The 23,935-nt window shown below is 31.6% G+C and overlaps 2 protein-coding genes across 2 annotated transcripts in view; one reads left to right on the top strand and one right to left on the bottom strand.

Annotated features, from left to right (window-relative positions):
• The window catches only part of LOC149420430 (5-hydroxytryptamine receptor-like), an 864,571-nt gene that overhangs the window by 54,127 nt on the left and 786,509 nt on the right, over nucleotides 1-23,935 (top strand). The window lies entirely within an intron of this gene.
• LOC149420436 (uncharacterized) lies at nucleotides 3,966-4,727 on the bottom strand. The gene has a single exon (XM_089636360.1). The coding sequence runs from the start codon at nucleotides 4,725-4,727 to the stop codon at nucleotides 3,966-3,968; it is 762 nt and encodes a 253-aa protein (XP_089492486.1).

The following is a 23,935-nucleotide window of genomic DNA, read 5'->3' as shown; positions in this document are numbered from 1 at the left end:
CCATTGTTTCCACTTTACGCAGTTCTTACACATGAGTGATTTAAATTGTTTTTATGGCGATAAATACTAATGCGTTACTACATAAGATGTTAAATGGCACAAAATGCGAGGATGGATACATTTTATGTAATTAATGTTTTTTCCTTACATGATTGAAATTATTATTAAGAAATAATTAAGTAATAAAGAGACATTTTTTTGTAGACGAAGTAAACACATTGCCCATTCATGGCACGTTGGGTTTCCGAAACGTATTTGCATCGTTTGGGACAAATGGCTCTCGCATGACAGGAAGTTCTGTGGAAGTTACATTGAAAGCATAAACTATACATTCTTACTAAATACACTTAAAATACATTCCCTAGAAAACAGAAGAAAAATAAATGAGCTTACTTTTTTAATTAAGATTATTAACTCCAAACTAGACTGTTGTGAACTCCTGCAATTCATAGATTTGAGAGTACCTACTCGAGCAACTAGGCAAAATATATTATTTTGCAACAATAACTTTAGTACCAACTATCACATACATGCACCTATTTCTCACTTTCACACTCTTAGAAACAAATTCACCTCAAATATCGACATATTTAATATAAGTTTGCCTGTGTTCAAGAGATACCTGAATGACATTTTTATGTAGCATATTTAAAGAGCGATTGCGTATATTTGTTGTTTTCTTGTAGATATGTTGTGAGCTTAAAAAAATTGTTATTTTTGTGATGATGTTTTAAAAATAAAACCTTCTGTTGAAACTGTATTATGCAGTAAATTATGTACAATGTAAAAGCCCATCAGGGCGTTTGAAATAATAAATAAATAAAACGATTAAATAATTTATTAACATTTATCTCATGTATCCGAACTACATTTGAATTATTATCTATTACATGTGACATGATTTAATAAGACGAAAACATTTGTCGCTAATAGTACGATGGTTGATAACATAGGGGATAGGATTCTAGAGTTCTATCTGTATTGAGTTCTAGGCCTAGAGTTCAATACAGAGAGTACAACTCCTAACAGCATAAAAAATGCATAGTGACTAGGCCAAAGTCTGCAAAACAAATGTCAAGGTTTATAACAGCTTCTCAAAATAAATCAAATATACTCAAAGTATGATAATATCTTAATAACAAAGCTCTATATCGATAATTAATTTACAATAATATTATTAATAAATTTGACCACACATGTATCGCTCACCAACTTTCCATTTTATTTAACCTTCCGACGGTAAATACTGAAAGTTTTAAGGAGGAAAGGTTAGCCCCCTCTCTCAGATTACAAAAACTAACGCAATCATGATTTGTTTATTTGAATCGGTGATATTGATTCATGTTGAGTATTTAAGTTGTTTATTTTCGTTCTTGCTTACGTTGCTATTTTAGTACAGTAATTATTTCAAACAGTTTGATGAAGCCCCATTGCTGAATGCACAATAACACGTAATAAGCAATAATGAATTGAAAATTGTAGTTTTTTGATACGTCTGAAAAAATAATTTAAGTTTAGTGGTAATATAATCCAATTCAATATTCTAATGTGAATAATAATAGTGTAACAAATAAGCCTTAAGTTCAATACAAAATTGATAAAAAAACAAAGGTATTCACGAATTTCTTCGTAAGCCAATTTCGATGTACAAAGACCCAAAGAAATGTTAGATAAATCCCCTTAAAACCCTTAAAAGAAAAGTATACTAGAGTAAACTTTTAGAAATAAAATCCTTATTGTAGCAAAGACTTTACCTGAATTTTCTTTCAAAATTCAAAGTTATCCAAAAAGTATATGAAAGTGTCTACGGCGAATTTTCATGTAACCTTTGCCGCTTTTTTTAGTTTGAGATTAAAACTTTTTTCTTCTTTTGTGATGGTGGTAAGGTAGAAAGGTATCTTCATTGTAGTGCCTCTGATAACTTCATTAAATACATATAAGAACGATTAACACCTAAATAATAATGATACAATGATCTTAATATAATCTATTAATTTGCCATTCTTACAAAAAAATGTTAGTTATAAAATTTTACGACGAATTTTTTTATTAATAATGCTTTGTTTTCAAATAATACTAAATCTATATAAATAAAAACGTGAATATTCGTTTGTTTAAAATCTTAAATCTCCGCAAGTTCTTCTTTGTTTCAAGAAATTGATACAACGTTGCAGTCAAATATACAATCAAAAATACCCATACTATATAGTCATCACCCGTCACAGGTAAAAGCATTTTTTTTTAAACAGCGCCATCGTAAAAGCAATACGCGTTATTGATTCTCTAACCGCACACACGGAAAGATCTACAGCAATGCGTGGTGGGGTACATCTAGTAAATAATAGTAACATTGCGAATTTCTGCAATTTTAAAACGACGCACTTTTTGTGAACGTATCAGAATCAGCAGAAATCTCCAGAGCGGGTTTCGCAAAGCGACGACTCAAATATACTACGCGAAACTAGTATTATGTGTCCTAAAAAGTTATTTCAACAAGTAATATTTAAATAATACCCATTATTTAAATATTTCTTTCCGCAAAGAGTGACGGCCGGCATAGTCCAGTGGTAACGCATTGGACTGCCATTCCGAAGGTCGCGGGTTCGAACCCGGCGTGCGCAAATAAATTTTATTTGATTAATTTGTGTTATTTCACAATTAATTAATTAAAATAATATATAGTATATAGTATATTTGCGGCACGTTCCAGAGTGGAAGATACTACCAGTATCGCCCTGGTGTAAGACCACCATTCAGAATTGAAACGTTGCTCCAAATGGCTTTAGCCGTGTTTAGTGACTAGATCTGAATAGCCAGGTACTTCCCCACCTTCCACTTTCCCTTCCCCACTTACCTTCAGCCTCACAACATCCCCCCCCCCAATTGGGGATGCCATAGTCTCACTGGCTCCAGACGGGAGCAGTTGGGACTCTTGTGAGGTATTCACTATTAAAAAAAAAATATATATATATATATTTCACAAGTTTTTTCAAGTGCAAAGATAAACAAGGCACGCGAGTAAAATTATAATGAAATCAATATATACATTTTTTATTTAAGTTTTAATCCAGCAGGACTGGGAGGATAGTGCAATCCCAGTCTGCCATATAACATGAAATGCAGTAAAACAGGGAAACAATAAAATAAAGTTATAAATTATAAAAATGGAAATAAGATAAAACAAAGAGAAAAAATATTAGGCAGGTACCTAAACATAAAATTAAAATATAAATCAAAAATAAAATAGTCATATAAATAGGTAATACAATAAAAACAATTAGATTAAATTAAATTTAATTAAATAGATATGCTGCATTTAATCTTAAGGGATTTCTAATGCACGAGTATTTAACAGGAAAGGAGGTGCCTATCTAATATTGTAACAGGTATCTAAAATAAGTTCGTACGTACAAATAATTCATAGAAATTTTTTTTAACAAATAAATTCCATGTTTTATGATTTAGGCATAGCTTAACCTCAATTATTATAAAGGCCCAAATAATATTTAATAACAAGTGTAATGACTTACCTTTCTCAATGTCTCATTGCTTTAGACCCAATTTAATTATAAATTGTGTTTTTGTGGTCAATTTCTTCTAAACTTACGTTAAAATCAGCAAAATAACCAGCAATTTTTACATAAAACTGTCCGGTAGCTGCAGCCATAAATAATCCACTCACTACGATAGATCGATATCTTCGGGCTTTTTGTATGAAACAAATTGGTCCTAAAAAAGATATGCCAATATATAATAATAAATAATAAATAATAATAAATAATTGTTTATTCCAGAATGTGGGGAGGTTAGTGCAATCCCACACAATCCATAAAATATAACTACAATGTTATATACAGAGATACAATTAAGTACAAATAATTTAAAATGTAAGTTTGATAGAGCAAATAAAATATAAGAAAAAGTAAAAGGAACTATATAGAATGGAGAGTGTTAACATAAAACATTTAAATATCTTGTAAGCTTATCATCGGAGCGATAATTATGGGGGCCAATATTTTTCTCCAATGTTTTTCGATGCTCGATCCTGAGGTCTGGCGGGATTCGATGATGAGGATGTTTCTGGAGTTATTGATCCTTCCCCTCGTTCCGGCTACCCTGGATCTCATTAGGGCAGCAAAGCCGGGAACTCTTCCCTCCATGAACATCGAGGAGGCACTGCAGTGCCTTGGAAGTCCGAACATTATGCGGTAGGCATTATTGTATTGAATCCGAAGCCTTTCCATGGTTCGCTTTTTGAAATTGGCCCACAGCTCGCAAGTATACAAGGTAGTGCAGAAAGCTGAGAATAGCGTCCTTTTCACCTGCGGGCTGCAGAGTCGAAATCTTCGACTGAGCATGTTACTTTTTATGCTCAGTGCTCGCCTCTGCCTATCGATGTCGTCGTCATCCGTTAAGTTGTTGGTGATGATATGCCCTAAATATTTCGTTGTTTCTACTATTATGAGAGGTTCTCCATTTAAAAACGCTGGGGGAATCTTTTTTGGTCCTTCTCTGTATTTGACGACCAGCAGTGCTGTTTTTTTCGCGTTATATAACATGTTTGTTTCGAGTGCGTATTCTTCGCAGATCTTCAAGAGAATTCTTAGTCCCCTTATTGACGGTGCCATCAGCACCATATCGTCTGCGTAGCTCACGTTGTTGATGCATTCTCCTCCAATATGGCAGCCTACCCCAGCGTTATTTAACCTGTGAGTTAATTCATCCATATATATGTTGAACAGTACTGGACAGTACAATTCTCATTCGGAGCCTACTTATTATACTATACACCAATGAAAAACTCTAAAAGTTTAATCCATAGACTTTCCGAGTTTTCCATTGGTGGATATAATTAAGCAATCATATGACTTCAAAATATTTCGGTTTCAATTTTCGATCGGTGTTATACCCGCCCTGGCTGCAGCTGTAGCTTTAAAAAACGCCATTAGTTTCAACCATATTAAATGTTGCCAAGAAAAATCCGCCAAGTGCACTTGGTCTATTCTATAATGTTATAATTTTGAAAGAAAACACACCAATTGCACTTGGTCGATTTTCATTGTTAGTATATCTGACAAAATACGCATAGTGTGTTTTTACTTTCTTGTAACTCCTGTTACTAAACCCCTCAGCGCTAAGTGGATTTTACTTGCATGTAGAGTATTATTTCTGCACTTCGTGGTATTATTAACACATTTTGAGCAAAAAATGCACTTAGTGGATTTTCGTTGTAAGCCGACGTTATTGTCATCCCTCTGAATTTTTTTTGGGTTGATACTGGGTACGCATTTCTGGTTAATTATTTAGGAGCTATTTTCACACATATTCTCGTCAACTTTCCACCCTTATTAAGGCTATACTATTCATTTTCCACTTAAGGTCTGGAAGGGTAGTAAGTACTTCAAGTTAAAGTTATACCATCATATTTCCGTGCTTTTTGCATGGAAAACTTCCGCACTAAACCCTTGTCCCGACAGTATATTAATTATTTACATAGAACACCGGGCATTCCGTTGATAAACGCATAATATACCGACGCGTAATTTATGGCCTCAGTACGTGTTTTGAAGAACGTGTTTCATTAACTTTAGGGATAAATTATTAAGAAAATTCTTCTGCAGGTATTAAACTACTAACCTTCAAGTATATATACCTTGTAAAAATATACTAAATAATCACTGTGTTATTTTATTAATTAGTGGATTAATTTTAGTGGCGGGAGACTTTCAAGAAATAGTTAATGTTATAATAATTTTACTTGAATCCTAAGTCCTGGCAAGATTTAAGCCAATGCACAATAGGGTGTATCGATTTTTAACTTTTTTTTTGTTTTCAAATTCCAAGTTGAAATAAAGTTGCTACTAGGTACCACAACTTACCACAAAAAATTTTGGATTTTTAAAAAAATGTTTAGGTCTCCCGCACAAGGCCTAAAGTTTTAATTTTTTTCAAAAAATTTCAAATTTTTTTTAAATTTAAAAAAATAAAATCGTAACTTTTGTGTTTATTCCAAGTTAAAAAACAGTAATATTATGGCATAAAAATACGTAAGAAACGATTTTTTTTTATAAAATATGGATTTTAGGTCTCCCGCACAAGACCTAAAGTTTGTTAATTTTGATGAAATTTTGTAATTTTGTGTACATATATGAACCATGTTTTTTTAAAGTTTAAACCACCGGAATTAATTGTACTTTTCTTACAGAAGGCATAAAATGAGACAATATATATACATAATTCTTATATACATACAGTAAAAATATATACCACATATATACTATATATATAATATGTTTTATACCTGAAAAAAGATAGTTGGACGGTGTAAATTGTATGAGAAAGGTGTTGAAAGAAACTAATGTTATTTGCTATTACTGTTGTTTATTGCAAAAGTATAAAAGGTTATAACATGCCATAAAATGTAGTATAAAAACTAAGTACAAAATGTTGCTGATTACTTTCCATACGACATGAGTGGCAGTTTTCTTGCTCTACTGCAAATTTACTGACTTGTTTAAGTATTCGTCCTTTCATAGTATTTACATAGGCCTAGTGAAATTTTTATAAATGTTATTACAGTTCTCAAATGAAATTTCAACTTAATATGGAATACAGTATGATAAAGACGTTATTTAGAAACATTATAACTACAAAATAGTCGAAAAAAACTTACTTAATTTCTAATCCTTTGCAGAGGTTTTGTACTGGCTCTTGGTCTCAAACGTAGGTAGCTTCTTACGGTCTTCCAGTCTGGCACGGATAAAACCATCTCTTTCGATCAGCCCACATACTCGCTTCGAACAAAAACAAAACAATATTCCAAAAAGAACCATACTACATGGCCATTAAAGTATATAACAACCTTCCACATAACATTAAACAAATACAAGATACACACAAATTCAAATCGTTACTAAACACTTTCCTTGTTAATAAATGTCACTACACGTTGAGTGAATACCTCACGTAAATGAAACGCTTATTTTTATTGGTATATATATTTGTATTTTTTATGTTTTCATTGGTATATTGTTATTTTATCTGTATAAACATTGTAATTATTATAATAAAACAAATAATATTATATAAACATTGTAATTAAATAAATGTGGTTAGCTGGAAGAAATGGGGTCTACCCATAAGCTACACCTTTTGTAATTTTTTATTTTGCAGTAAATAATTTTTGATTTGATTTGATTTGAAGCTTCTGTGACTTCCTTGACAATTCGTTCCACCGCTTGAGTTTGTGAAGGAATTTTAAATTCAACCCATTTCTGCCAGTATCCGCAATTGACTCCAACTCTTCTAGGCTCATATCAGTAACAAGAGGGGGTTCGGATACTGAAGTGGATTGCCAGTCAATCATATCTATATAGTCTTCAACATCAAAATTGATCTGAGGGGGTTTAAATACCCTTAGGGAGCTTTCTGGATTCTCTTATAAGCCAAGGCTCTGATACGTTTTCGTTCATCGAACAGCATAGCTATTAAAACATGCTCTGGGTGAGCCATGAAAGCATTTATCTGTAAAGTTGCATTGACGACTTTTCTTAGCTCATCTTCCAAGTAATTGCTGAAAAGAATCATTTTTAAAGAATGGAAGCTTGCGGGATTTGGGGATTGCACTTAATTGAAAACCATGATGGTATGTAGACCTTCATTATGAACTCTGCAAGCTTTCTTAGCTGAGGGGTCGGATCATCGGTGGCTACATATAAACGAAGGACTCGATTTGCCAGAGTAAACCACCTGGCGTGCAAGATGTTGCCGGGGTTCCGTTTGGCCAACTCTTCTGTAATAGAATTGTCTTCATATTAAATTGAAATTTCATTTGGGAACTGTAATAACATTTATAAAATTTTCACTAGGCCTATGTAAATACTATACATAACTTTGATTTAAGGTTTTGAAGCCAAGATGAAAGGACGAATACTTAAACAAGTCAGTAAATTTGCAGTAGAACAAGAAAACTGCCACTCATGTCGTATGGAAAGTAATCAGCAACATTTTGTACTTAGTTTTTATACTACATTTTATGACATGTTATAACCTTTTATACTTTTGCAATAAACAACAGAAAAAGCAAATAACATTAGTTTCTTTCAACACCTTTCTCATACAATTTACACCGTCCAACTATCTTTTTTCAGGTATACCTATATACATATACCACAAAAAATTTATACCACATATATACTATATATATATATATACATATTATATATATAGTATATATGTGGTATATATTTTTACTGTATGTATATAAGAATTATGTATATATATTGTCTCATTTTATGCCTTCTATAAGAAAAGTACAATTAATTCCGGTGGTTTAAACTTTAAAAAAATATGGTTCACATAATGTACACAAAATTACAAAATTTCATCAAAATTAACAAACTTTAGAGCTTGTGCGGGAGACCTAAAATATATATTTTATTTAAAAAAATCGTATCTTACTTATTTTTATGCCCTAATATTACTGTTTTTTTTACTTGGAATAAACACAAAAGTTACGATTTTATTTTTTTAAATTTAAAAAAAATTTGATATTTTTTGAAAAAAATTAAAACTTTAGGCCTTGTGCGGGAGACCTAAACATTTTTTTAAAAATCCGAAATTTTTTGTGGTAAGTTGTGGTACCTAGTAGCAACTTTATTTCAACTTGGAATTTGAAAACAAAAAAAAAGTTAAAAATCGATACACCCTAATGCACAATAGTTAATGAGCTGGACCGTATTTAGAATTAATTCATATTAAGAAAAATGTGATCCATAGTTTTGATTTTTATGTAAAAGAGTTTTGCCAACTGCTTCCAATCATCTAGAGCCAGTGAGGCTATGGCATCCCCAATTGGGGTATGTTGTGAGGTTGAAGGTAGTGGGAGGGGAAGGAGATGGGGAAGAGAGAGGTAGGGAAGTACCAGGCTATTCAGATCTAGTCACCAAATAATCACGGTCAAAGCCATTTCAAACAAAGTTTCAATTCTGAGGACGATACTGAAAGTATATTTGACTCTGGAACATGCCGCAAATAAATTTAATATTATTTTTAATTGCTAATTTATGAAATAACACAAACTAATCAAATAAAATTTATTTGAGCTCGCCGTGATTTGAATCCGAATTTGTTTAAAAAACTTTTGTGGCCAATTTACGTTATTTCGACTCGGAGGCAACAACAGTTATATTATCTGTTCAAGAAATGATATCGATGTTTGAAAAAAAAAATCAATTTCACGTGAAGATTTAATATACCCTATTTCGTACATACAGACATGCCCACTGCCCAGTCTCTTCCATAAATATATCAATTGGGAATATATTGTTATATCATAATATAATTTACTAATAATATGCTATTTGCGTGAAAAACCGAAGGTAGGTACTCTTATCCTAAATTTAAAAAAAATAAAAAATAAAGCGTACATGTTCAAATGAACAGAATGTAAACTTTTAACAAAACTGTCCGTTTGTAAATGCACCTCGTACTAAAATGATAAAATGTGCATTTAAAAGAAACATCGAGTTTTTCTCTCTCAATTTAATTACCCGGAGGAAACTCCAACAAAATGGAGTCATTGTCTTCCTTCTTCTTGTCGTATCGGATTCAATTCTTCGATTTTCTAATCGAATATCTCTCAGATCCTTTTCTTCCCCTTGGCTATCCTATAAATCTGCAGCCATAGATGTAAGAGAGGAGTCCTTTGAAACCTCTCCTGAATGTGAACTTTGATAATTTAATTTGACCAGCGCAGCGTTTTTAACGTAAAGAGTCCTCGCTGGAAAGAAAGAAAGAGTTTTGGTCGGTTTTTCAAATACAAAGTAATTAAATGTTGGTATAAATCCAGTAAAGTGGGGAGTGTTGAGATGTGTAAACACACTCAGAAAATTAATAACATTCGGCTCACACCAAAGATATTAGAAGAACGAGATATGCTATGTTGGCCGCCGGACCGTAGGCGGAGTACTACCTAATTAGGGTACTTTGAATACTATCGGGACGTGTACGCACAGAAATCTGTTCTATGTATTAGTGCGTTACCTTAGCGTAAGCGAAGGTGTGCAGTAGTATTGATGAACAAAACCGGCGACACTGGGCAAAACAAGTATGAACTGCTCATAGCACATCTCGTTCTTCTAATATCTCCTATAAATTATACTTCACTGGACATGAGGCATAGATCTTCCTAGTCGATGCGATGGGTTCTCAAAAGACCCTATTTCAAAAGACTATCAGAAATTTACCTTTCGTAACCAAATTTCAACAAGGGTAAACCTATCTTTTAAATACACATAATTAATCAAAATAAAATAATTTTGGTACCTACTTTGACAATCAATTTCCGATTTCAAACAAAACCCAGTTCCAGAGTTCAATGAACCCGAGTTACACATAGATACTCTACCAGACTTTATATAACTTCTGTATAGGCTGGTAGTAACATCTGTATGTGGCAGTGAAAAATTGATTGCTTTTGATTTTCGGAAAATGTTTATTTGGTTGGGTTAGATTTAATTTTTTTTAAATGTATTTTCTTTTTTTGGGAACTATTAAATAAACTTTCATCATTTGGTGATGTATTTTTAAAAAAATAATCGATATTATCTCAGTATCGAATTAGAAGGTCCTCAGGTAAAAAAATCACGTTGTTCAACAGAATAACAGTTTTAATGAAGATATTTTCACAAATACGTTATATATATCACGTAGAATGCCTGCCACTCTTTTCAGCAATCTTTGTGCCATACATATTTTCAACTACGTACAAGGTAATTTGATATTATTGGACCCAAATTCAATTATTTATCGTCAATTGGATATTGAGTATTTTTTTTTATTTAAAAAAATATTTGTAACTTTATATTTAACATCAGGTGATAAAATTCTCTAATAATAAGGTCATGAACATGGTAATACGCAGGTGTACAAGAAGACACAGTTTTATTAATGGACTCATTACTTTATATTTTTTGTTATAAAATCTTATCAAGTCAAAATAACTTCTACACTGAACTAAATTTAAGACATCTCGAAACAAAATCACTATTTTTTTCTTAGAAAATAGAAGTAAAAAATAGTAACAATAATCCTTTTTGTGATTTTTTTAATACAGACACAAGATAACATTTTTTTAAAATGAGAATAACAAAAAATATTTGGGTACTGCAGTGAACTTTGCCTAGTATTTCAAATTGTGTGCAGCTAAAGTTAGTTTTACTGTCATTTATTTAAGGAAAAAGTTACACTTAAGCTATACACGGGTAATATCGACACGAGAAAGGACGTAAAGGTTCGAAGAAGAAAAACTTCGAAAATAACATTTGACACTGGACGCGAGTACACCTATTGCAGGTGTTCTGTGGCTTTACGTGCGACTGAGGAATAATGCTAGGCAAGGGGTCTGTGAACATCGAACGACTGTTGAATTACAGTTGATCAAAGGTTAACTGTTAATGGTACTTGGGCAAGGACCAAAAGTTTTGCAACGTTGCACAACGGAAATCGCAATGGAACGTGGCACACTGGAAAATATGTTGCACTAAGGAGTCTAGTAAAGGCTTATCTACATCAATGTTAATTGTATTTAGTAAATAATTCAACATTATTAAATTACGAAAGGTTATCTAAAATAATTAACATTTTTAGAAAATAGCAAGAAAAAAAAATTCCCGTAAAAAACAAACAGTATTAATTATTGAAGATTATTCAATTGAAAATCAAAATAACGTTCGTTAAATATTTATAAATTAAGTAATGTAACAGAAACCATACATTTTACCTGTACAATTTCCTGAAAGTATTTTTAGGTATAATCATTACACCAACATCACTATAAATTATTTCTATTTGGCGCTGTGAAAAATAACGGAATAGAATCACTTTCTTTATTTCTCAGGTTCTTTTTTTTCATTATTGGCCTCCGTGGTCGAGGAAAAGGCTATCTACAGTCAATCCGGAGGTCGCAAGTTAAAATCCCGGCATGCGCAAGTAAAATTTAGTAGTTCAATTTGTGTAATTTCACAATTTATTAATAAAAATAATATTTACTATATTTCCGGTATGTATTTTTCCAGTCAAAGATGCTCTCAATATCGTGATCAGAATTGATACTTTGCTTGAAATGGCTTTGGACGTGTTTGGTGATCAGATTTGAATAACCAGGTTATTCTCCTTCTTCTTCTTCCTTTCATCTTCGCACTACCTTCAGACACACAATATACTCCAATTGGGAATGCCATAGTCTCACTGGCTCTAGATAGTTGGGACTCTCGTGCGGTATTTACAGTTAAAAAAGGTTGAACTGCGTCAAAATAATATTAGAAAAATTAAATAAGTTGATTTTTATTAAATAAAATTGCGCGAATTCATTCCTTTATAAATATTCACTGTTACGCACGTTCCACAGTAGAATAAAAATACTACGCAACGCAACCTTAAATATTTTATAATTCATAAATTAAACTTTTCAACTGAAATATGTTGGCGTATTTCAAAATACTCTTGCTCTAACTGAAATAACCGTATATTTATATCAACTGATATGAAATATAAGAAAATCCTTTATTTGATATTTGCATGAAATCAAAAATTTCACTTTATTTTTAACAATATCGACAAAAAAATAAATTTATGATTCAACTACCTACCTATTTAAAATTATTTTATTTTTTTGTATGTTACAAACGTGACGGACAACCATTGCTGTCAACATTTACAAAAAATTCGGACCTGACTCATTTACGCTGCTGCAAAAGTTCCTATTTGTTTTTCTCTTATTTGATTATTATTTTTTACTTTACCGCTTTTTATATTTTTGTGACTTTATCATTATTCCTCTGCTGTGCTTAGCTTCCACTTGCGTTACTTTTGTTCTTTATTTGTGTTCTACTTTACCTGTATTGTACTTATCGTCTGTCACCGCCCAGGAGACAGTCAACCAATCAGAGAGATTCAGCTTCCCTTTATCCGCGCTTCATTTAAGTATTCTTTGTGTGAAACAATTCCACGGCCGTGACACAAATACCGACCGTATAGTCAACCTATATCAACACGTTATTCCTGGGGCAATCCGGCTGAGTACTCCACAGTCGACTGGAGCTGGTGAAGGGTGAAAACGGTTCAGGGCCACCATAACAAATAATCGGCAAAATAAAAGCTATTGACAATATAAACAGTGAGGCCGGAAATAGTTCCATGCATACCGTAGGGCAACCGACGACGTAGCGCTGATGAGCTGGACCGTTGGTCCTCAAATGCAGCGCATAACGAATCGCTTGTCACTACTTTCTCTTTATTCATTCTTCTACATACTTGTATTACCGCAAGCGAACGGCCCACGCGACCGATGTACGCGTAGCACTATTTCGAGCCTAAAAAATTATTCTATTACAATGGAATGTTTTTAATGTTTTGATTTTACTTTTTTTATTTGTATGACAGATATTGTAACATGTGGTGCTGTAAGACTGTCTTACTAGGAACATTGTCATATTTGAAGACAGTCAAATTTACATGTTAAGTTCATGTTTATAAATATATTAATAGAAGTTATTATTTCAGGCTAAATGATACATGCAGAGTGTCCATTGCAATTGCATTCAAATTGGCATTAGTGTGCGTTTACGATAATGGTATAAAGTTAGCTTAGATTTTTACTGCCAATAGCAATATTTTGGTAGTTTTTTTATTGCTGTTACCAGATTGGGTATAATTTGTTTTATTATCAAACGTTTCAAAAATCTTGAAGAGTGCATCATCAGGAGATCTCCAAAAAATAACGAAAAAATTCTTTAAATATAAACTTGCCCACCTTAGTATTGTTACTAAATACTTTGATATTTTCACTTATCACAACAATAAATTAAATAATTTCTGTGATTATACCTAAGTAATTATAAAAATTATTTAAATGGTACGAAATGCAGTAATAACTTTATTTTAATTAATAAAAATTGAGAACCTCTTCTCATCCAGCATTGTTACTAGTAATAATAGTAATGCAGAATAAGATAATTTAACATGAATTTCATTTTGCAACAATAAATTGTTCACCTAAGTATGAACTCAATTTTATTGGCAATAAATCAGTAAAGCAAGCCTCATCCGTCGTTAAAAAGCTACAGGTGAATGAAAATAATTTTTTAAAATAATATTATTATATATTTTTTAAATAATTGGCAGACCTGTACCTATCTTGAAAAATAAGATTCCTTCGCCAAGGCGGTCAGGGAATAATGCATGAACCCTCATGAAAGCGGTTTAAATATTGAACAGTGGCAACCCTGGCGGGTAGGGTGCCACTGACACCCACCAACACACCCTCCTGGAGAAGAAACGCTCGGAATAATAATAATGATTCATTTTAACGTGGATAATGATATAATGTCGCTGTACAGAATTAAGCTAGCCAACAGAAAACAACACTGGCACATAAGCATGATACGACGCACATATAAATAATTAAATTAAATTTTAATTTGATTAAAATTCCTGGAATAATAACTTATTATAGTAATTTTTTATATACCTTACGAGTAAATTATCTTCCTGTTTTCAATCTTACTAGTTTGCAACAAACATGAAAAATATATGCATATACGAATGTACAATGTACATACTTACTTTATATTAGAAACTTGGCTTTATTTACAATATCAGGTGTTGTTATTTAGATTTGATGTTAATCTTATTATTGGCATTTGATTTTTATTATTTTTGTATATAGTTATGCTATAATCTATGTATTATGTTACACTAACATACATAAATTGTCAATTTCCTCTGTAAAAGCGTGATAGGGCGTTAATGAATAATAAATAAATAATAAAATGCAAATTTTTGTATCGAAACATTTTCTAAAGCAACAGAATGTAGCCAAAATGTAACAAAATTGTTCAAGAATACATACAACCTTTTTAATTCATTTAACCAACCTCACGAAAGTTTAAAATATTAAAGTGTTACTGTTGATACAGAGCTTAATTGGAAATCGCAAATAAATAAAACCATACCAAATTTTATATTATTATTTTATTTTTACCAAGTAGGTACTCAATATTAAAAAATTGATAATCTATTTTTCTCTTCTATAATCTTCAATCTTTAACGGCATTATGATGTGATGGTCGCTTGATGTATTTGCTAAGCCTTTTTAAATAGCGCTAAAGCACATTAATGAAGTTATATATTAGACATATAACATTCTAGATTGATTTATAATAGATAGAAATTGAAATATTGAAAACTGACAATAATTTATAATGTAAAACACGAAAAATGTATTTAAAAATAAAAATAATTTGTCAAAAACTGAAAATAGAATAAGTAGAAGCACTAATTAGTTTTTAAAGTATAAGTGGATAAACAGGTCTTTAAAACACGCGCGATTTTTCGAGCACGACGGCGTAGCCGAGTGCTCGAAATAAAGCAAGTGTTTTAAAGACCAGTTATCCACGAATACTTTACGTTATTTTTTTTTATTGGTACACTTTGAAAACATAAATATTGATATTATTATTAAAAATTTGGAAATAAGAACTATTAATGAATTCGTGATGTGACATCACAATATTTTGTTGTCATGGAAATGAAAAACACAAACATTAATTCTCATCGACTTCCGAGAATACTATTAATTTGAACAGCATTTCCTCCGATTTAAAAAACGGAGGTATTAATATTTCAAATAATACGAACTGCTCTTTTCACATCCATTTAAATAATTAGAATGTAAACGATGTAAAAAGGAATGTAAACTTTGAATAAAATTTTTGAAACATTTCTAATGTTTTATTTGACGTTTAAAATATTCCTGTCAGATTTATAGTTAAAAATTGACATTGACTTCACATTTTGTTGATTTGTTGATGTTGCCATGGTAACTTTAAAAAACGCGCGTTCCATAAAGTGCAATTTAAACACGCTAGAGCGTACTTTAAATGAGTAAAAAAGGGCACCAATAGAAAAAAATATATTTCAAATTAATCTTCTACCAACAAAATAAATTCAAATGACTAATAAAATATCATACTAAGTATAAAGTAAAAAAAAATATCACTGATTCATTTAGGAGTTGAAAAACTGTTTATGTATATTCTTTGCAAACTTTCATGTTTTACTTTGAACTACAGTTAAGGTATTTAAAAAAATAATTAAATCATGAAACTTCACGTTTTACTTCTTAACATTATTATTCCATAACTTTAAAATTAACATTATAACGTGTTTGATGTTGTATTTTATTTGATTTAAAATTCTTCTATTCTTATTATATAAGTAAGTTTATTTTATATTCCTCACATAAGCAGTGCCTTTGGGGGTTACCTTTATTTACCTTTCTTTAATACACTATACGTATGTAATTTTTTTACTAAAAATGTCTATAATCAATGGAAAAAAAAATTAATAATGGATAGGTCCACCTTCCCAATATTGATATTTTTAAATAAGTTTTTAATATTTATCGTATTTACCCGTGGACTATATATGGGTTGGTACTTTAGTTTTGAAAGATCTCCAGACATATATGAATTTCAGTGAGAGAATAATAATATAGGTTTACAAAAATATTTTTTTCGTTTCTTCTGATTGAACTGTGTCACAAGAAACTAACAAAAACGTCTTCTACTCAGTCTTCTTCGCGTACTTTTCTTGAAAATCACGTTATTTTATTTTGAAAAACAGTTTATGACACGGCATTTGATTCACTAACTTGATAGTTCCGTGTCTTTCTCGAGCGTTGCCAACCTAAAACTTTCACGTTTGTATCATATATTATTATCTTTACATTCCGTTCGTCGTCCAACCACTCTACCTCTACATGCCTAAACCATCTTAACATCCTTGAATTGGATAACTTGTATAGCGTCGTTTCTGTGAAAAATCAGCTCAAGAGCGCTTAATCTTACTAAATACGCAATGTTTTTTTTAATCATCAACTACTTCTCAAATCTTTAAATCTTAATCGGCAAGTAGATACGAGTACTATTCTTTTAATAAAAAATGTTTTTTTTCTCCGTCCCAATTTTTCTAATTTTAATTTTTTCGACACATTTCATTATGACACCAGTTAAATCTCTGTTCGATTTTCAATTATCTACCCGTTTTCTAGGCCCCTTTTGAATAAATTCAATTTAAAATTGATTCTTTTAAATTTAGTGTTCTGGCCCACATATTAAAAACAAACTGCTCATTTTTTTTGCTTTCGTGATAAAACCTAAGATAATTTTATAATTTACTAGCGGACCCGGCAATGCCCTGCGATTATTTTTTACAACTTGTCTTCTTAGACCATTTAAACCACTCAACAAATCTCTAAATACTCTAGGCACTAATGAGAACAAACTTTGAAATTTTCGGTAATTTCAGCATTTTTTTAGTCTGTGGGGCACGCACATTCGGACAGTGTTGTCCATGTAGATGTCATATTTGCAATACGATCTCAATTTATATATAGCGCGAGATATAATGTAGTTAATTAGTGAACTTTGGTGGACATCTACAGTGATCTGCCAGTAGAAAGTAGAAGTGAGTCATTCACGAACGGGTTGGCTCAGAGAACCGGATCTCCATACGGATCCGTAAGATCCGGTTCGCAAAGACCGATATTCACGCCAGTAAGCCGGTGACCCATGACCCATATAAGCGGTGATCGGCTTATAGTATGCATGCACAATTCAGTCGTATTTAAGTATAGTGTTGTAAAGAGTGGGGAGAAAATATGTTTTAGGGAAAAGGGAAAAAGCACCAAATACCAAATAAATTTCTTGAAAAATTTCGACATATTCAAATTACCTCCCTAGCCAACCATGGATTTTAAAGAACCGTTGTTCAATCGAAACGGTTCAACGAACAGAATCTTTACGAAAAGATGGAATTGGTGATTCGGCTCACTAAGCTACGCGGCTTCGCCAACTACTAGTATAAAGTACCAAGCAGTATGTGGTCAGTGCGAAAGGGCTACTCTGCAATTTACGTTTGAACAATGGAACCGGACGTGGGGTAAAGTAACGGACTATCCCTTACTTGCCGCTGCACTTTCGCTTTATCTACACGTTTGCTGACATGTTACTGATTTCAAATTGTGTACATGCATATTTGTCTAACTAATGCTTAACTGACCTGGCGTATCTACTTTAAACAGAACTGTATGAGCCTGGAAATGATGTTACTTTCTTGTATGTGGTCCTGCTTTAAAAAGAAATACAAAATAAAATAAATTTTTCGTAATCCTACATGTATTTAAAATGACTGATTTTTGCATTTTTATACATAAATTCTTTAACAGATCTAATTCGCCTAAATTTTGAATGAGATAAGCTAAGTATAATGCCAGTAGCCGAAATAACAAATGGTAATATTTTTATAGTCTGAGGATGCCAAATTCTTTTAATTTCATTTCCTAAATCTGTGTATTTTTTATGTTTTCACGAACAGATTTTGAATATTACAGGAATTTTGAATAGCGACATCAATGATATAATTTTTTTTTTAAATTTTGTCATGTGAAACTATATCGGGTCTATTATAATAATATTATTATGTTCTGACTGTTTATACAATTACCAGGGAATATTTAACAGCACTTAATTGATTCCTGCAAGTTATGGTAGCCTAGTTAATGTAGTTTTAGTGATTTGTCTTATAATACTTACTATTTTATTTAATGTTACTGTTACATGTTTTAATAATAATACTGTTCATTTTCATGCCATATCTTTTTCTCGATATTTTTTTATAGCACATTACCTGTTCCTATAATCTATGTAGAAGCTCAGCTGGGCGTTAAATAAAATACCTACAGTAAAATTAAAAAGGGAAAATATTAGAGAAATTTTTAGTATTTTTACCATCGCGGTTATGAAGATAAAACCCAAAACTATTTTCCAGGACCAGGACAACTTCTTTTCTAGGAGAACTCTACCCAGGACCTATTCCCTGCCGGGGAAGTGCTCTGAATACTGAGGTAATTCGTCCGTATCAACTTACATATTTTTCAACTGTATAACGTAAGTTGATCTGGTAAATTTAGCTCAGTGTTCAGAGCACTTTCCTGGCAGGAAATCGGTCCTGGGTTCGATTCTTAGATGAAACTGAATCTTTGTCTGTTTTTTATGTTTCACATCTTTAATATTCCCTTCGGTGATTTAATTATAATTTGTATTTCAGCGAACTTCGATTTCATCGGAGACATCTCAATTAGTGGAAGATCGTCTGAGTTAAAACTGAATATCATCGACATACAAAACGTCAATGCTGAATATCACAGATATACAAGACATCAATGCTTAAAATCCTAGACACACAATACGTCAATACTGAATATCATAGACACACAAGACGTCAATGCTGAATATCATAGACACACAAGACGTCAATGCTGAATATCATAGACATACAAGACATCAATGCTTAATATCAAAGACACACAATACGCTAATGCTGAATATCATAGACAGACAATACGTCAATGCTGAATATCATAGACACACAAGACGTTAATGCTGAATATCATAGACATACAAGACATCAATGCTTAATATCATAGACACACAATACGTCAATGCTGAATATCATAGACATACAAAACGTCGATGTTGAATATACACAAGGTTAGTAAGTTTGGTATAAATAGTTAACCAAGTCAGTTTGGCACAAACTTCTTGCCTCATTCATACACACACTTTTGTGGTTCTGTCTTCCTCGGGCGTCCCCGACATATGCTACTATTCTCATTTGTGTTATATACCTTCCTTACACTCCTTTCTTCGTCCAATCGCTCTACATGCCCAAACCATCTAAACGTCCCTTTATTAATCTTACCCATTACGCCTACATCAGTTTTACATTATTTTGCGAATCTCCACATTTCTCACACAACTACACATTTTTACAGCATTCAGTCTACTTTCATCCTTACTATGCCAGTTTCATGTTTCACTGTCTCTTCACTACCAAGGATCACGACATCTCAACTTTGACGACCAAATGAACAAATTCCAAAGTAAGAATTATTTCAAATATTGCGTGTCTTAAATTTGTATCATTTAATTTAAAATTCTGAAATATTCCACGAGATAAAAGAGAAATTATTTTTCATCAACAAAGAAGTTACTCACCTTTACCTGGACTTTAATTTATTCCGTCATTATTACATATTTACAAATTCTATGAAGTGTAAACAAACGATTTTAATTTTTCTTTTTCTACGTTTCCTGGAAATCATTCATTGTTATCACGGCGCAATGCGACGCCTTTGTTTAGACACATTTTTGTATATTTTCATATTTTCCCTAATTTTTCTTCAAAAATTGGTAAAAATCCGCTTAATTTGGATAATTATAAAACAGCAGGTAGATAAATTAAAAATTAAAATATAACATGTTTTTACTTGTTATTTTAACTGTACAGAGAAGTGGACGTAGCAGTCCACAAAAGTGTACTGACACTAACCCTGATGTAGGCATGGAACCAGCAGAGAAAGGATGAAAGTAGACCAAATTCCGCAGAAATTATAAAATAATAATATTTGGCTAATTTATATAGCGCCATTTTCATGAGAAATCACCTCAAGGGCGCTGGAATCTCTTTAAAGTGTGGTAAAAATTTTTATGACTGTTTTAAAAATGTGGAGATTCACATAGAATTCTAGGTTGATAGGCGTAAAAGGGACGCTTTGATGTTTTGGACATGTACAGCGGATGAACGAAGAAAGAAAGTTTGATTGAAAATATTGAATTTTGGGGCAATAAGCTGTGTTGCACTTTCTCCTTCTTCTTGTGACATGTTCACCTAAACCAAAGACGCCAATGAAAGATATTTACTACCACGTTCATAGGTTGACATTGCTACACTACACACCCAGTGTGGATTCAATGATATGAATGAGATAAACTCCCTAGTCTTCCTTCTAATCTGTGTATGTATAAGCTTCCATTTATGAATTTATTTAACATTCTCGATGAAATAAAGCTTATATGCCCGGTAAGTTAATACTAATCAAAAGTTAAGACTTTGAGTAACTCAAATAATATGTCTTGTAGATAAGCGACTTAACTTTTGATTTTGTGAGATCAAGTTCTACCTCGACGAGCTTAATTTGATTGATTGCTACTATACCGATAAGATCAATAGGAACTTGTTCGCTTTGAGCTGCGACTTAAGCTTTCATCCCTATAGCCTGTAGGTAGGTTAGCTTTACTTACGTGGTATTAGGATTTTAAACGAACCTCTAGAACAACGTACGTTTTTGTACCTAATCTGGGAACACGAACACGTTTCATTTATTGAACTATAATGGGTTTCTTTTTTAACATTATCAAAAAGGCAAGATTAAATGGTGGATATAAAAGGTCGAATTAGCTATTTTAATTATAGCGCTTCGAATGATCGAATAAAACCGAAATGGATAATTTAATTTCTTGTACCCGTGTACACAAATCTCTCACATTTAACTCCGAACCAGAGTAAATAAATAAAATTATAAAATAAACAAATTCTGCTCTTCAGATTCATCCCTTTTAATAGTATCCTTTAACTAGATGCTAAATAGTGCTAACAAAATAAAGGTTCAAAGCGTCTCATCCTCCGTCGCAGCCTCCAGAGAACAAAAAAATAAAGCTGAATATAATTTATTTATTTTAAAACAAACGGCAAAACATGTACCATTAACATAAATATGAAATTTTAAATTTAGAATAATTAAAATACTATAGTACAGGGTTTTCCAATAAGAGGTGTTATTTAAATATTCAATCGTAAAAGATCAATGGTTTCGTTGCTTGTGTGGTGCGTAGCGCCGTTTTGTTAAGAATAAATGTTGTCCAGATTAATACCATCTAAATTTGGCCATAAAAAATGATTAATCATCTCTCGATAGCGATCCAATCACCGTAACTGTTGCTCCAGCCTCATTTTTGTAAAAGTTAGGTCCAATGACTCCGCCGGACCATAAACCGCACCAAAAAGTCACACGTTGAAGATAAAGAGGCTTTTTAACAATAACTCTTGGGTATTCCGAACCCCAGATGCGACAATTTTGCTTGTTGACGAAGCCACCGAGGTGGAAATGGGCCTGATCACTCAAGATGATTTGCATTTGATTCACTCAAGTGAATTTTAATAATTTCAATGCGTTGTTGAAGCGTGTATCAATCCATTTTCATTAATAGCGTAGTTTTTACTTGTCAAATGTCATAAAATGACAGCTTCAAAAGTAATATTTACTGAAATAGCAGGCTATTCAAAATAACACCTCTTATTGGAAAACTCTGTGCAAGCACAAAAGGTAAGATTTTTTTGAATAAAATTAATATGTAAATGTCGATTAACTACTTAGTAAGTGGAAAATCAACTAATTGTATCGGATTTAGTCATTTTAAATGGTTGCAAGATTGATGTTTGTATATTATTATAATTCATAAAAAATAAGGGTAGTTTTTATTTTTTAATAAACTTTTGCATATCACAAAACATTGTTATGTTCATTGAAGTAATATGATTTGAAACCATATAATTACACTAAATGTTGTCATAACCTGTCTGTGAATTTTTTTTTACGTTCCGTTTCCGCTTCAAGATGGTGGCGTTGACAGTTACTACCTTACTATTAATAAGTACGTATATCAATGACTAAGATATGTAAGGTTTTATTTGTATTTACACGAATGAGCATACAAAAAATTGTAATATACATAAATGTGAAATCGAAATAAAAAAGCGATTTAGTACTTGTTTATATTTTCCTTTCAGTCGGAAATATTTGTCGTGGAAAATAATTAGAAATGTATTCGTATAAAAATATAAAATCCAAATAAAAAATTTATATTTATATTTTACGATTAATAACCATAAATTTAATTAAATGTCCACAGTTAAAGAAAGCAAAAGATACTATATTGATATTTCCTAATTGTTTTCTAAGGATTCCAACATTCAAAATTGGGTGTTCACATTATTAACACTTCAGCATTTCATAACGCGAATAGGATTATATAAACTACAATTTACCTCATTTAACGACGTCGGTGATAGAAAATGGACCACAGTTTACACATTTTTTTTTTAATACTGCGAAACAATAAAAAAAAAAGTTTTGTCTGCATTTCAATGGAATAAATATTTCTTAGAAAAATATTTTTAAACTTACATACTGACAGTTCAGATTTATTGTAACAAGTTTAGGAATAAGTCGAAATTCTCGGAAAATAACGGAGTATATAGTAATTTTTAAAAAGATAATACCTACTACATTATTTTATCTCCAATATTTTTTTTGTTTAACGCTTAATTTCAATCTCTTCCTGTGCGAATGTTGGCAACCCTTGAGGTGATTTTGCACATAAACGGCGCTATAAAATCATCCAAATATATATATATATATATATATATATATATATATATTTATTTTTTTAAACTTCCGATTTAGTTGTCCGGGTTAAATCTTCCCCAAAGGAAAAACTTAACCCTTCCACTCACTTTTCCACAAATGATCATCTAGTCAATCAACATTATGTAAGTGCATTATATAAGCAAAATAAATACAAAACAATACAAGAACAACACGTCAACTCACCAGAGATCAAATGGGAAAATAATTCACCGACTCCAGATATTTTCATATCAGAGGGTTCGGCTCGGTAGAACTTCTAACAGGGCCTATAAATCCTACTGACCCCTCAACATAAATATTTAAAAAACCTTTTGTTATCCTACATGTATTCAAAATGACCGACTTTTGCATCTTTATATATATTTTTTTGATAGATCTAATACGCCTAAATTTTTAATTAGAGAGCTAGGTATAATGCCAGTAGCCGAAATAACGAATGGTAATATTTTTATAGTCTGAGAATACCAAATTCTTTTTATTTCATTTCCTAAATCTGTGTATTTTTTTTATTTTTTCACTAACAGATTTTTGAATATTACAGGA

This window comes from Hesperophylax consimilis, chromosome 10 (genome assembly GCF_061612785.1).
Source record: "Hesperophylax consimilis isolate HC1 chromosome 10, BYU_Hcon_1.0, whole genome shotgun sequence".
Lineage (NCBI taxonomy): Eukaryota > Metazoa > Arthropoda > Insecta > Trichoptera > Limnephilidae > Hesperophylax > Hesperophylax consimilis.
The sequence above is the reverse complement of the archived record's forward strand: the minus strand, read 5'-3'. Positions and strand labels throughout refer to the sequence as shown.